The sequence below is a fragment of the Anolis carolinensis genome, chromosome 2 (assembly GCF_035594765.1).
Source record: "Anolis carolinensis isolate JA03-04 chromosome 2, rAnoCar3.1.pri, whole genome shotgun sequence".
NCBI lineage: Eukaryota > Metazoa > Chordata > Lepidosauria > Squamata > Dactyloidae > Anolis > Anolis carolinensis.
In genome coordinates, this window is record NC_085842.1 from 148,748,116 (window position 1) to 148,764,606 (window position 16,491).

Here is a 16,491-nt window from a genome sequence, read left to right on the forward strand (position 1 = left end):
AGGAGAGTTGTGTTGGACCACAGCATGGCTCAGCACCCAACACTCATTCAGTGCTACTGGTTGAATATGAGGGCTCATTCTAATGCTGCCTTTGACAAGACTATCAGTTTTCAACCTTTGCCTTCCCAGATGTGTGATCTTGCTAACAGATATCTTTCCATGTGATGCACGGAGACCAAGAAGAAGAAAGACAGGTTATTTCCCTGTAACTTAGATTTTTCAAGTGGCCATCTATGTATTTACACAACCTATCTTTCCTCCTGTTGTTGATGTACATCCTTAAAAATGGCAACTCCAATATCCAATTGCTGCCACTATGTCAAATGACATGAAACTTCTTTCCTATAACTTATGTTTGTTTTTTAGGCATGTAACAGCTCCAAGTCTGAGCAGACTGTCCATTTTCTCTTGGCTGTCTTCAGAGAGCTCACATCTCTATATGGATGCAAGGACCCAAGTCTTCATCCTAAACAGAAGGTAAGTCTTACTCGAGAGTCAGACTGCATATTAGTTTGCACATAAATGCTGCCTCTGATGGAGAAGGCTTTCAGCCTTTGACACTGGAAGTGGAAGTCTGATTATAAGGTTCCTTTTAAACATCTGTTGAAAAGTTCAACCTCTAAACATTGTAATCATCTTCCAAATTTTCAGTTCTCCTAGTATAGCACAGAAGTGGTGTAGACATTTGTACTTGGGCTGCCTGAAATAATACTAATTTTAGATCTAATTTTAGCTTTTCCAAAATGTTTTTCTTCTTATTTCAGCAATGCGATCTCCTTAAAGAATTTATCCATACCTCTAAAGTTCTTCCTTCTCCCCAACTGGAGGCATTTGCAGACTCTCTGGTGACAAACCATCTGTCATCACTTACCCTCAGCCCCCAGGATCCCTCTCAGAAGACTGTGGTGGTTGAAATGGCTGTGCATGCAACAGCTATTCTGCTGTCCAGACAGAATAAAATCCTTGAACCTCTAAGCAATCTGGCTTTCTTGCCCAATACTATGCAGGTAAAAAGAATCTTCCTTTTCTTGCATTTCTTTTTCTTTTAACCCTAAGCATGTGGAGTAATTTTTGGTACAGAATAGTCTTAAGACTGTCTTATTTTTAGATTACTTAAGTGAATTTAATGTGAAGAATCTTACCGGCAAGTCAGTCAAATAAATCATAATACGCCACTATAAAAAGGTAAAGGTTTCCCCTGATGTTAAGTCCAGTCATTTCTGACTCTGAGGGTTGGTGCTCATCTCCATTTCTAAGCCAAAGAACCAGCTTTGTCCGTAGAGACCTCTGAGGTCATGTGCCGGCATGACTGCATGGAGCGCTGTTACCTTCCCACCAGAGCGGTACCTATTGATCTACTCACATTTGCATGTTTTCGAACTGCTAGGTTGGCAGAAGCTGGAACTAACAGCGGGTGCTCATTCTGCTCCTTGGATTTGAACCCTGTGACCTTTTGGCCTGCAAGTTCAGCAGCTCAGCGCTTTAACACACTTCGCCACCGGAAGCCCCAATACACCACTATATGCTATTGTAATATTACTTTAATTTTCATTCTCTCCTGTTCTGCAGAATGCTTTTCTGCCAACAATGCCTGAAGATTTACTGGCTAAAGCTACGAAGTGGGCGGCGACAGCAGGTCTTCACTGGTATAGTAAGTGTAATGCCCAGTGTTGGGAGAAAGTTATGAAAAAAATATTGTTTAAGTGGAGACTAGGGTGCAGAACAATGGGTTCAAATGACAGGAAAAGAGATTCCACCTGAACATTAGGAAGAACTTCCTAACTATGAGAGCGTTCACGGGAACTTCCCTAAATCGGATTGCCGGGAGGAATAATAGGGCCTCCCGGCAATCCGAGCAGTTCCAGTCATCCAAGATTGGGCCCGCCCCTTTATCTCGGATAACCGGGACTCTACTGTAATAATAATAATAATAATTTATTTTTATACCCTGCCACCATCTCCCCAAAGGGACTCGGGGAGCAATAGACCAGGTTACAAAAAAGATTATTTTTAGTGTTTTCAGGTATTAGATTTTTTTAAGTCAAATTATTCCATAATAGTCATTTGAGCTAAATGTGGCCATGTATCGGTGTTGACTTTAAAAAAAGAAAGTCATAGTAATGTCACTTCCCAATATCTAGAGGTTGTGGTAAAAATGTTAGTAAATGTACTCCCTTGTTATTAACAAGGTGCCATAACAAATGTACTTTATACCAAGGCTTCTTAAACTTTTCTCATTCTTTATCCTTTTTGTCTGAGAGATTTTTACATGACCCTGGGTATATAGATATATAAAATGAGTATCCAAATCAAACATTTCCTGATCATTAATTTTTAAGAAATTTATATTAAAACAATTATTTAGTATACATATACTTTTACCATTGATTAAAGATAAACCAATTTTTGCAACCTCCACATTCAGTCAATGCGACCCCATTTGAGGTCACTAGCCACAGTTTTAAAAGCTATGATTTATATTACACATTTTAAAAAACATGAAAAAACCCATAATATGTATATCACAGACTCAAGTATCCATAGGAATAACCTATTTTTTAACCATACTGGAATGTTGTTACCCACAATTTTATGGCCATTAAAAACAGCACGGCAATCAGTTGGGTTATTCCTTATCCTCTGCCTTATAATAATAATAATAATAAAATAATAAAACTTTATTTATACCCCGCCACCATCTCCCGAACGGGGACTCGGGGCGGCTTACATGGGGCCATGCCCAGACACCATACAATATAACAAAATAAAACAACATATCATAACACAATATAACAGTGCAAAAATAATCATATACATTACAGCACAAATCAGAGAAAACAGTAAAAAACAGGGCGGGCCACATGAACACTTAATTAAAAACTCGGGAGAGAGAGACATAGGAATAGGGGGAAACAGGGAAATAAAATGGTGGAGCAGTCTAAAGGATAAAAACCAAGGGGAATGGCCAGAGCAATATATTACATTTACTCCCCAAAGGCACACCGGAAGAGCCATGTTTTTAAAACTTTCCTAAAGGCTAAAAGAGTGGGGGCTAGCCTAATCTCAGTGGGCAATGAATTCCACAGTCGGGGGGCCACAGCAGAAAAAGCCCTCTCCCTCGTTCCCACAAGACGGGCCTGGGACAGAGGCAGTGGCGAAAGGAAGGCCTCCCCGGATGAACGAAGGGAACGAGCAGGTTTATGGTAGGAGATACGGTCCCTAAGGTAGGTGGGTCCCAAACCGTTTAGGGCTTTATAGATGATGGTCTGCACCTTGAATTGGGACCGGAAAGTGAACGGCAGCCAGTGGAGCTCTTTAAACAGGGGAGTAGATCGTTCCCTGTAGCTCGCCCCTGTTATTAATCTGGCAGCCGAGCGCTGGACCAATTGTAGTTTCCGGGCCGTCTTCAAGGGAAGCCCCACGTAGAGCGCATTACAGTAGTCCAGTCTAGAGGTAACTAAGGCATGCACCACCGTGGTCAAGTCAGACTTCACGAGGTATGGTCGCAGTTGGCGCACAAGTTTGAGTTGTGCGAAAGCCCTCCCGGCCACCGCCGACACCTGAGCCTCAAGCGTCAACGCTGAATCCAGGAGGACCCCCAAACTGCGGACCTGTGATTTCAGGGGGAGTGCAACCCCGTCCAGCACAGGTTGCCACCCAATACCCCGATCAGATGGGCGACTGACCAGGAGGGCCTCTGTCTTGTCAGGATTGATCCTCAGCTTGTTCCTCCTCATCCAGTCCGCCACAGCGGCCAGGCACTGGTTCAGAATCCGAGGGGCTTCCTTGGAGTTAGATGGAAATGAGTAGTGGATTTGCGTGTCATCTGCGTAGAGATGGCAACACCCTCCAAAACTCCGGATGACCTCTCCCAACGGTTTCATGTAGATGTTAAATAGCATGGGGGATAAAATAGACCCTTGCGGGACCCCACAGGTCAATGGCCAGGGGTCCGAGCAGGTGTCCCCCAGCTTCACCATCTGGGAACGACCCTCCAGGAAGGACCGGAGCCACTGCAGAACCGTGCCACCGAGCCCCATCCCGGCGAGCCTCCCCAGAAGGATACCATGGTCGATGGTATCGAAAGCCGCTGAGATGTCCAAGAGAACCAGCAGGGTCACACTCCCCCTGTCCAGCTCCCTGCGGAGGTCATCCACCAAGGCGACCAGAGCCGTCTCGGTACTGTACCCAGGCCTGAAGCCAGACTGCGAGCGGTCCAGAAAATCAGTGTCATCGAGAAATTCCTGGAGCTGCGTGGCAACCACCCGCTCCAGAACCTTGCCCAAAAACGGGAGGTTGGAGATTGGTCTGTAGTTGTTACAAATAGATGGGTCAAGCGAAGGCTTTTTTAGTAGTGGTTTTACTACCGCCTGCTTAAAGTAGGATGGCACCGACCCCTGAACCAAAGAAGCATTTATTATGGTCACAAACCAATCCAACAACCCATCTTTGGCCAGCTTGACCAGCCAAGAGGGACAAGGATCCAGAGCGCAGGTGGTCGCCCTCACAGACCCAAGAATCCCCTCCACGTCATCAGGAAGAACAAGCCGGAAAGAATCCCATAAGATCGAACAGACAGGTACCTCGGTTACCTCCGCTGAGACCACAATTGAGCTGGAGTCTAGCTCAAGGCGTATCTGAGCAACTTTGCCTGCAAAGTGGTGCGCGAAATCGCTGCACCCAGTTGCCAAGTCATCGGGAAGCCCCTGGACCTCAGGAGGCCGCAGGAGCTCCCCCACAACTCGGAACAACTCCGATGGCCTGTTGGCTGCAGACGCTATGCGGGCAGTCGTGAAAACTTTCCTGGCTGCTCGCAGAGCCACGGAGTACGCCTTAATAGCGGCTTTAGCCCGTGCTTGGTCGGACACGTCCCGAGATTTCCTCCAGATGCACTCTAGTCCCCTCCTCGTACGCTTCATCACAGCCAACTCCTCGGTAAACCAAGGAGTCGACGCGACTCTACGCAGTGAGAGGGGACGTTCGGGAGCGATCGTGTCCAATGCCCTTGATAGCTCACTATTATAGCGATCAACCAGGACATCGACAGGATTGCCAGTCTCCAGGACAGGAAGATCCCCAAGAGACCTCAGAAGTCCATCCGGATCCATCAGTCTCCTGGGGCGGACCATCTTAATGGGTCCACCACCCCTGCGGAGGTTAGAAGGCACGGCGATACTTAAACAGATCAGATGATGGTCAGACCATGACAATGGAAGAATGTTTTGCTCTTCCACTCTGACTGTCCCACCGTCCACAACAAAAACAAGGTCCAAGGTGTGTCCTGCCTGATGTGTGGGCCCTGATATAACTTGAGACAGCCCCATGGTTGTCATGGCAACCATGAAATCCTGAGCTGCACCTGTCAATGTGGACTCGGCATGAATGTTAAAGTCTCCCAAAACTATCAGTTGTTGGGAGACAAGGGCCGCATTGGAGACCACTTCTGCTAGCTCGGACAGAGAGACTGCTGGGTCGCGGGGTGGACGGTACACCAACAGAATCCCCAAGCTGTCTCGGGCTCCCACCTTCAGGAAGACACACTCGAACCTCGGGGATTGTGGAACGGCGCATCTGATCAGGGCGATGGACTGCCGAAAGATCACCGCAACTCCTCCTCCCCGCCCCCCAACTCTGGCCTGTTGATGCACCCCGAAACCAGGAGGACACAGCTGGGTAAGATTCACACCTCCCAGCTCATCCAGCCATGTCTCGGTGATGCATGCCAGATCTGCCCTCTCATCCAGGATCAAATCCTGGATGACAGCTGTTTTACCATTGACAGATCTGGCGTTCAAAAGCAGGACCTTAAGGTTGGGGGGTCTGTCCTGAAGACTACCACACCTAATCCTCTCCAGGGTCGCAAAAACTCTGTTGCCTTATTCTGTAAGAAATGAGTCAAGAAGCCAGAATTATCCTTAAAATTCTACATAACAGTTTCTGAGCCAACTTTCTAGTTTCCTTTCAGCCTTGTATGACTCCAGTCTGAAGGCTGAACCAAAAATTGCCATAAATGGTTGGCAGCTGACAGTTACTTGTATAAAGTTTAGTTAAGGATCGCCCACTTGACAAGGGAGACATGTTGTGCTTATCTGTTCCCTGCTTAATTATTTCAGGTGCCATAACTCCCTGTACCTGCTACATGCCAGTGGTTATCTCGAGGAAGGGCATGAATTCTAGAGTGTAGTTTGGAGTATTTAATGAATGGTTGAATTGGACTGATTCCTTTTTTTTTTATTTCCTTTGTTCAAACTAGGATGTCCAAATGGACACCCCTGTACTATTGGAGAGGTAAGAGCTTTCTCGGATAGTGTTTATGCTATCGTTTTGATGTTTCGGTTATCTGCTAGTACAGGCAGTCCCGAGTTATAAACATCCGACTTACAAACAACCCATAGTTAAGAACGGTGTGAAACAAAGGAAGTGAGAGAAATCTATCCTTGGAAGGAAGATCCATTCCTGGAAGAGTTATTTGGGGAAAAGGTGTCTCCACTGAAGCATTATCACCAATCCTTGTTTCCACAACAAGTAATTTTTTTTTCAAAATCCAATTCTCTCAGGGACAGAAAGTGAGGTGAAATCTCCTGAACAGGGCCACAGACAGCAAAACAAACACTACAGGGGTATTAACCCTTCCCTATGGTATCCAAAGCTTAGATATACATATATATGTGTGTGTTATATTTTATACTAGCTTGGGGACCCGGCAGTGCCCGGGTTATTAGAAGAAGGCACTATTTGTTTGGGATGTTAGAAAATATCACTTAAGTTTGGTCCAGATCTGTCATTGGCTAGGTTCCGTGCTGTCTGGATAAGGGTGAACTACAACTCTCAGAGCAAAGGACAATCACCCCCAAAGCAGGCCTGTCTGCAGAATTGGCCATGTTGGGTCTGTGTGCCAAATGTGGTCCACATCTGATGTCAGCAGGGTTCAGTACTTTCTGGATGCAGGTGAACTATAACTCCCGAAATCAAGGTCCAATCCCCTAAACCCCTGCAGTATGTTTAGTTGGTCATGGGGCATCTCTGTGGCAAGTTTGGTCCAGATCCGTCGTGGCTGGGTTCAATGCTATCTGGATAAGGGTGAATAACAACTCCCAGAGCAAAGGTCAACCACCCCAAAACCAGGTCTGCATGCACAGTTGGCCATATTGGGGCTTTGTGGCAAGTTTGGTCCAGATCCGTCGTTGGCTGGATTCAGTGCTGTCTGGATAAGGGTGAACTACAACTCCCAGAGCAAAGGTCAATCAACTCAAAACCAGGCCTATATGCACAGTTGGCCATGTTGGGGCTGTGTCGCAAGTTTGGTCCAGATCCAAAGTCAGCTGGGTTCAGCGGGTGCGGCTGAACTACAACTTCCATATACAAGTGCCATGGTCCATGGTCCATCCTCCTCCAAACAATGCCAGGATGTAGGGTGGGTCATGGGTGGTCTGTGTGGCAAGTTTGGTCGAGATCTGATGTCAGCTGGGTTCCGTGCTGTCTGGATGCAGATGAACTATAACTCCCAAAATCAAGGTCAATTCCCACTACCCCCTGTAGTATGCTTAGTTGGTCATGGGACTTCTCTGTACCAAGTTTGATCCCAATCCATTGTCGGTGGGGATCACAGTACCAGTGAAGGTACTGGAAGTCCCATCATCCATGGCAAGTGTGGTCCAGATGCATTGTTGGTTGGGTGAACAGTACTCTCTGGATGTCGGTCAAGTACAAGTCTTGTAAATCATGGTGTGAATTCTCCCCTAACCTCTTGTTCAGTTGCTGATCAATTCCTCTGTTCACTGTGTGCCATAGGAAAGGGTAGAAAAGCGTTAAGGTAGAGGCGTTGGGCGGGGCCATGCAAATGAAGGAACCCTGGGATGTCCATTTTGGAGGAAAAACAAAACATCTTGGATGAAATTGGCCCTGCCTGAAAGCCTTCACTTGGGTGGGGGGCAGGATGGTGTTTGTGGAGGACACTGGCGGGATTTGGACTACATGTTTGTGGCGCTCACTATAACCTACAAAGTCAGGTGAGAGAGTGATTTGGTGGCTCCACAGCACTGGAAACTATAGCCTGTTTGTGGAGGCCGGAGGCTGTCTGTGTGAGTAGACACCCGTGCCACATACAAACATACAGATTTTTCACTTTTATTATGGATGGATATGGATATAGATATGGAGTTACACTTAAGCTGACCTACAGAATCTTATCTTGTTCATAACTTGGGAACTGCCTGTATTATATTTGGCTTGAGATGACCTTACAAAAATGTGTAAAACTTCTTATTTCATTTTTAGTGTGGCCAGCCTATGCAACTGGGTCGTTGCGTTGATTGTGGTGCTGTAATAGGAGGTGACAACCACAGGGCCGTGAAAGATTTTCACAGAGCACAGTATGTTCTTGCTTCAAATTCTTGGAAAATTGAATGAAATATTTTACAAGAATTATTTTCTGTCATATTGTTTCAGTAGACAGGTTGTTTGTGCTGTTAAGCTTTTCTTATTGTCATTGCTCTTGTACCTTCATGAAGTCTCCATTTAGTGCTGAGAGAGGCAACAAAAGCAAGAGACATAAAAAGCACTAAGAATGGGAGGGGGTCTCATGACAGGGGAACTATTACCTATTTCCACCTTTTACAATAAAGTTAAGTAAGTAGAGGAGTGTTCAGCTGCAGTATGCAAAGTTGGCATGTTCTGGAAAGATGCAAATAGCTTCTTGATGACAACCCAGGTCAGAGTATCCCACAAGGCTTTCTTTCTAATCCTCTAGTCCAGTGCCCTGGGGAAAACATGGCAATTCTCGGGGTGGCAGTTGAAGCAATCCATAACTGCTGGTTTCCTCCCGCATGCCATCCAACTGACAGGAATCAGCATTCTTTTCTATTAAAACTGCTAGGATCCCTTTCCCCTTCTCTTGTCAGTTTTTATTCTCCTGCCTATCCAGATGTGGCAACACCCCTTCTCCAGACAATAAAGAAATAAAGTATCATCAGAGAGCTGGCATGGTGTAGTGGTTTCAATATTAGGCTATGACTTGGAGTTCAGGTTTTCAGCCATGGGGAATAATTAGATGACCTTGGGCAAGTTATACTCTCTCAGCCCCAGAGGGAGGACAAAGCATCCCCCTTCTGAAGAAATCCTGCCAAGAAAACCATGTGATGGGTTCCCCTTAGGATTGCTGTAAATGTTTTTCTCTTCTGTAAAATATATTGTGGTAAGATCAGACTTTTCTCGTTGACCCTTGATTGTTCTTCTCAAGCTAATTTTCTGATATGGAGAAATTGTTTCCCCATATATAAAATAATCCCAGTCTCAGTATGGATGTTGTAGTCTTCCAGCACTACTAGATGCTGAGACACTAATACCAACCCTGACTAGCTCAGGAAAGGGGACTATTGAGCAGCAGGATACACCAACATAATCGGTTCCATGCCAGCTACCTACCTTTAGGTATACACACCCAACCCCTGTCAGGGGAATGGAATCATGACAGACTATTGTAACACAGCCTCTCTACCTCCAGATCTCGCCAGCTGCTGAGTCAAAAAACCCAGCAGGTAGAGTTGAAAGGGATTTTGTCCCCCCCCCCCCCCAAACCGGTCTCATCCAAGGAGATCTATGTAATGCAGGCTAGGTCAGCATGTTTATTTAAACAAATCCCAAATGATACTTGTTTTCCCATTTGCTTACCTGCTATTCAACAGCAGCACTTTCAACTCATGGAGACTGTCACCCAGACAGTCCAGGCTATTTGTTCTAGGAGAGAAGTTGTGAATGATGAGCACCCTGTTTTGCTCACCATTTCAGTGGAGGTGTTGTTGTCTCCTCCCTCCATCTGTATCTCCCTCTGCCCTGTATGACTCCAGTGGCTATTCCTGGGACCTTTTTCCTCTGGAAAACACACCCATATTTTTTTGAGCAGGCTAAAAAGCAACAACTAAAAACAAACGTCTATAATTTTCAGGCAGGCAGATGGTAAAAGCAAGTAACAAACCTTAGTCTCTTGTTAGGCATAAGGACAAAAGATCAGTACATCACCCCACCCCCAAAGGGGGGAACACCCTTCACTGACAACCCCTCTAGCAATTAACCAACCTCTGCAAGAGTCTTCATTTTAAGTCACAGACAGGCAAGGGAGGTCTGCAGAATGTGAACAATCCTTGCTGTGCCAAGCCTCAGACCTGTAAAGAGCAGAGTCCCACTGAAACTGAGGTCCAAGGAAGCAGCAACAAACAACTTCCTCTCAAACTGCCCCTCAACTCTGGAACTCTCTGCCCAAGGAGGCCAACTCATTGTTGTCCTTACTTTGGCAGGCTAAAACCATTTTATTCAGGCATGATTTTTAAGAAGAAGTTTTTAAAATCAAGTTTGAGGGTGCTGTGGTTTTTAATTTTGAGTACGTTTTTATGGATTTTAATAATATTTTAATACTATTGATGTTTAATTCTGTTTTAATGTTTGTATATTTCTAGATTTTAAAATGTATTGAAATGCTTTTAATGTAAGCCACTTTGATTATCCTTGTGGAGAGAAAAAGTGAAGTATAATATCTCTTCCTCCCTTCAGCTTCTTGGTGGTTTTCTCTCTCTTGCAGCTGTCGCTTAAGTTGCCCACTATGGCAACTTCGAGGCTGTCCAAAATGAGATCGCATTTGCTGGGTGATTGTATCTAAGAATCAGAAATGCCTTCCATGTATTTAGCAAGTGCACATGGTCACTGTGTATTATTCTGTGCAGGATTACAGAGGACAGAACACAAACTGGCCACGTGCTTGGAGATCCTACAAAAAGAGGTGCTAAAATGCCATTTGACAGGGAGATGCCTCCAGTTGTCTTAATTCTAATTCGTTTCCTCACTCATTTGGCAATGCTTTTAGGAGCAACAAAAGATCCCAAGGTATGTTTCAAAGATATTTGCAATCATATAATTCTTCTGGAAAAGTTTGACAGCATGATAATTGAAGGAATCTTGTCTGAAACAAAGCTGCTTTAAAAAGTACATTTCCTAGCAATATTATGTAAAGGAGATGATAGTGGTTACAAGCAATGTAGACCAGTGTGACAGTCATGAATTGATCAGTATTTGTGGCATAATTTTTGAATGTGTTATGGTCACAGAGAGGACTCCCCCACCCGCAGTTTGCTTTGTCTTAACATGTCTCTACACATTTGCAATTTCCCAAAGTGGCCAGAAGGTCAAGTTGCAGGTCATCCTCTGCAGGGGGGTAGGTCCAGGTAGCTTTAGCTTATCCAGACTGGATTCTTCTCAACTCATGTTGCTTCAGGGAACAGCCTGCATGTTGGGCTCAGAGGAGGATGAAAAAGAGGTGAACATCTCTTTAAAGTGAATTGCCTAATTGAGCAGAAGGATTATAATATATTTTTATGAGTATTTATCTTCCTTGTTCTCTCTGCATTCAGTATTGGCACTAAAATTTATTTGAATATGCTAAAATATTTCAATTATACATTGAGATTTAAGGGCCAAAGGTATTCCAAATTCACATGAAGATAAGTTTCTGAACATGCAGTTCCTGGGAAGCTAAAGTTTTTATCTGCTGTTTTCAATCTCAGTGGAGTTGATGGGGTTCTGTTTACTTCAGCTGTTTTAGTAAACAATAGACTTGTCTTTATCTTAGATAAGGTAAGATCAATTAACAGTTTGCCCAAAGACCTAGTTGGTGATTGACTGCTACTTTGCATGTCTTGTAACAAAACTACATATTTCTTATTCTGTCTCTTCTGTTTTCCAAGTCCCTACTGGGCATCATAAAGCCACCTGTTCAAGATCCAGTGGACTTTCTCCTGCAACATATTCATAAGGATTTGGAACAACTGATGAACACACTTGGGAAAAGTGCAGATGAAACGAATAATGTCATCCATCTTATTCTGAATAGTCTACTCAAGGAGCACACAGGCCAATGTAAGAAACCCATTTTGCCAAATGTGTTTGTTCCTAGTTCCTGTAAATACCTTGTAAAATCCATAACATAGACACATTATATTTTGAAGGTGACAGTAGCAGTAGGGAGAGAGAACACCAGGGTGTAGTCATTAAGGTCTAAAACTCCCACTCTGGCATCTGAATTGGAAAGGAGCCCTGGCATGGGCAAGTGGATCGAGACCAAGATTTCCCTTAGACTGGTTGGGGGGGGGGGGGGGGGGAACAAGAGTATAGTTTGAGAAAAAAACATGAAAAAATTCCTATGCACACTTATGTGTAGTGCAAAAAGGAAACAATGAAATAATACAGTATTTAAAATGAAGAACAATATTAACCAACATAAACTTACTAGTATTTCATTGGGAAGTGTGAGCCTGCTTTTGGTTGATGAGATAGTCAAGTTAATTAGGATTGTTGCTGTTGTTGTCTGCCTTCAAGTTGTTTCAGACTTAGGATGATGATAGTTCTAAAGTTTAGGGTGGGGGCTGAGTAAATGACCTTGGAGCGACGCATCCAGCCCGTGGGACTTAGTTTGGGAACCCCTGCTAGAAAGAGTAAGCTGTTGAGGAAAGCAACTGTGCTCATTATGGTTTTCATCTTTTCTTTTTTGCCTATTTCAGATTCCTGTTTTCTTTTTGATTCTATATATCCGTACATCACTATTAATATGTTTTTTCTGTGTATAATACTATTATTAGTGCTCAGTGCTGCTGCAGTTTAAAAGAAGAGTTACTTTTATAGTTCTCACTACAGCTTACTCAACAACAAAGTTTTCATTAATTCTCTCCATACCTAGAAGCAAATAAAGTTTTTAAAGTTTTTAAAAATTTCTTTGCAGGGCCAGTACAGTTTGATGATCATCTTTCCACAAAGGAGCAGAGAAATAAATGGGAAGAAATAGTTGCACACACTATTATTCTTCCTGAACTAAAGGTAAACTAAAGACAGACTATGGATGACAGTAATGGTGATGACAAATTCCTTTCCTAAGACAACTATAAAATATCTGATCACAGCAGAAAAATGTGCAGGTTTTTTTGACTTTTCATATGGTAATATCTTCAAGAGTTTACAAACAATAGGTTTTGTGAGCTCCATCTGGAATCTGTCCCTGAAATGATTTTGTATAATAATGTAATATAATATATAATAATAACACTAGGCAGTAATATACTTAATAGATAATATCCATTAATTTTGGAAGGAATTACCTAACCCTAACCTTTTACATGGTCACGTTTTAAAAATGTAGTCTTCTACACTTCAGAAAGACTGTTGGGAGGATATTGAGCAGCATGCAAATTAAATATAAGGAAAATAATATCTCTCTCTCAGCTGATTCAGATGTAAAATGCCTTAGGAACATTATCTTTGGTCCATAAGCCACATTCATTGAAGACACGGCTATCAGTGATTGCATCTTACTCTAGGCATATTCTGCCTCTAAAAAGTCAGTTACTGGAGTACACAACTGGACAATCTGTTTTGTGTTCCTCCTCATGGGCTTCCCACTGTAGGAACAGAATGCTGGACTAGATAGTATCTGTTCCAGGATGATCCTTCTATGATTTCCATCCTCACTTCCATTCTATATTAATCATGGGGGATCAAGGAATTGAAATTAGCAGGAGACACAAAGTATGTTCCTTAATGATCGGGTGGAAGACAAATGTGCAGTACATCCCACAAGTCATTAGTTGATAGTAGATTGGTTTATCCTCCTTTATCTCCAAAGTATAGATATCTTAATATCTATATTAAGAAGTAATAGCTAAGGAAATGTATGGGAGAGAATTAAGATTTGCAGTTGGATTGGATTGAACCTGTTTTTTGCAAACCTAGCATCTGTGTTCCAGATTACCACAAATAATAGTAACTTTTCTCAATAGCCTTTATCTACATTGCTCCAACTTGGGTTTACTTTGTTGGTTTGCTGCTAGAACAGAATTCTGGAATCAGGCATAAAGAACAAGTTCTAGTAAATCATATTCCAGATGGGCTCCAGCATGATGTGTCATAAAGAGTTACCCATCGTCTAGCGTTTCCCCCCACAGTTCTTAGAAAATAAACTTAACTTCTGAAAGCCAGAGCATTTAAAATTCTCAAAAGAAGTATGAGGTTCCTGCCACTGAACAACCATTTCCATACAGCATAAGAGGACTGTATTTGGTTTATTTGAAATAGGATGTATTTTCATGGTGACTCTCATACATACTATGCTTTTTCCACACAGCTTTTGGACAAAACCCTTCTGGAGCTGAATCAACAAATCCGTGAGGATGAGAGAATCTGTTCCAACCCAATAGTGAAAATAATATATGGGGACCCTGTAATTTTCTTGTCCAAGCTGCCCAAGAACAGCATAGTGCATTGTTCCAGGATGTGGAGCTGCAGAAAAAGAATCTCACTTGAGTACTTAGGGCATGTTGTCCAACAAAAAAGTGATAAGGATACTGTGCCCATCTTGTGGAAGTTTCTACAAAAGGTGAGCATGCCCAAATTTTTCATAGTAGCCCCATCTCAGGATATATTGGTCAGGTACTGTGCAGTGAAAATATTAGGTGCTCTTTATAACACTGGTCAACATACATTTTTGAGCCCCAGATGTTAGCCCTGTTTCTAGGTATATTCGATCTGCTGATTCCGAAAATGGTACCAGTTTTCCACTACCAGCTCTACTTTTTGAGATACAAAACATGTGCCATCTACCAGTTGCCATCTGCTCACCCATTAAAACCATGGTAATTGTATCTCCGAAACTAGAGCTACTGTGGTCTGAATCGCCACCTCAAGTAATTTCAAAAACAGGCCAAAAATCAAGATGCCAAGAAAACATTTTTGTTGGGTTTGTGTAATTAATAAAGGAAGTTGTTCAACATACAGCCATCATCTTCTTTTCTCTTCCTCTCCATTTCATGCATATGTGATTTTGATCTTAAGAGCAGAAATGCTGCTACCAGCTGTTTGTCAAATGCTACCAAGGTGGTTGTCAAATGGTTGCCAAACATTACAGCTTGTGGGTTCTTTGAAACATTAAAAACATTGGCTATAGCATGATGTAAATTTGTCTTGGTGTTTGAGATAATTAATGCTATCTCAAGACCCAAATCCGTTCTGTCTTTTGAAAGTGTTGAGTTTCAAATGCATTTGAACTGTTTTTGTTACATTGCTTGAACACAAGTAATTATGGAAGGGGGAAATCTGCTGTAAGTGATAGCTGATTAATTATTTTGCCTACAATCCAGCTGGTGAAAGCCTTTCACCTTGTACTATTCTTCTCTTCAAAATTTGACCGGTACGCAGCCAACCTGCCTTACCTCCGTAGGATGTGTTGTGGTATATCTTGAGCAGGGAGGCACAAGCAACAGTTGAGCATGACCATTTTTATTAGAAACTATTTCTTACAAAATATGAAGGTGCATACATACAAACAAACACAAACTTCCTAATAAATTAGCACCTTCAATTTAGCACTAATTGGTTACAAAAAAAAATGATGAAAGGGCTTATATATGATGAAGTAAGTGTGCTTGTGTCATGCAGAGATACGCTCAAAGTGAGCAGATTCACTTTAAAAACATAGTGTTCATGTTTTCCAGAATAAAATATTTCCAGAATTTGGAATACCTTTGTCATCACGGAAATGGAAAGAGGGGTTTTAGGGCTAAAGAGATGGACAAAAGCCCCAGGAGTAGACACAAACCTAAGACGTGAACTGTAACAAATAGAAACTCTGTCGAAAACTTGTTTCTAAGCTTAGCAATAACATTCATAAAATGAGCTCAGGCTTGCCAGAGAGATTAAAACCAATAAGAAGAGGTTCTTTGGTTATGTCAGTAGAAAAAGGAAGAAAAAGGAAACACTAGGGCCTCTGCATGGAGAAGGCTAACAGAGGATAAGGAAAAGGCAGAGCTGCTCAACATCTTCTTTGTCTCAGCCTTCTCCCAAAAGGAGATTGGTGTTCAACCTGAGCAATACAGAGCAGACAAGGTAATAGAGGATATGTAATCCATAATAAGTAAAGAAATAGTCCAGGAATACCTGAGTCTCCAGGGCCGGATGAACTATATCCAAGAGTATTGAAGGAATTAGCAGAAGATATCTCAGAACCGCTGGCAATAATCATTGAGAATTCTTGAAAAACAGGAGAAATCCCAAAAGACTGGAGGAGAGCATATGTTGTCCCTATCTTCAAGAAGGGGAAAAAGAGGAGCCAAACAATGACCAGTGTCCAGTCAGCCTGACATCAATACTAGGGAAGATTCTGTAGCAGATCGTTAACAAGGCAGTCTGCAATCACTTAGAAAGGAAGGCTGTAATTACTAAAAGTCAACATGGATTTCTCTCAAACAAGTCATGCCAGATTAATCTTACCTCTTTTTTTTATAGAGGTACAATCTTGGTAAGTGCAGGGAATGCTGTGGATGTAACATATCTTGATTTCAGTAAGGCCTTCAACAAAGTCGCCCATGATCTCCTTGCAAGCAAACTAGACAAATGTGGGCTAGGCAATGCTACTATTAAGTGGATCTGTAATTGGTTAAGTGACCGAATCCAAAGGACTAC

The 16,491-nt window shown here is 42.8% G+C and overlaps 1 protein-coding gene across 4 annotated transcripts in view; it reads left to right on the plus strand.

Annotated features, from left to right (window-relative positions):
* Window positions 1–16,491, plus strand: part of rnf213 (ring finger protein 213) — a 164,878-nt gene that overhangs the window by 141,408 nt on the left and 6,979 nt on the right. For all 4 annotated transcript variants that reach the window (XM_062970800.1, XM_062970802.1, XM_062970801.1 and 1 more), the window contains 9 exons: window positions 367–477; window positions 765–1,007; window positions 1,570–1,651; window positions 6,254–6,288; window positions 8,278–8,372; window positions 10,716–10,875; window positions 11,733–11,904; window positions 12,764–12,858; window positions 14,159–14,410. In XM_062970800.1, coding sequence (XP_062826870.1) covers window positions 367–477; window positions 765–1,007; window positions 1,570–1,651; window positions 6,254–6,288; window positions 8,278–8,372; window positions 10,716–10,875; window positions 11,733–11,904; window positions 12,764–12,858; window positions 14,159–14,410 — 1,245 coding nt within the window. The remainder of the gene's footprint in view (window positions 1–366; window positions 478–764; window positions 1,008–1,569; window positions 1,652–6,253; window positions 6,289–8,277; window positions 8,373–10,715; window positions 10,876–11,732; window positions 11,905–12,763; window positions 12,859–14,158; window positions 14,411–16,491) is intronic.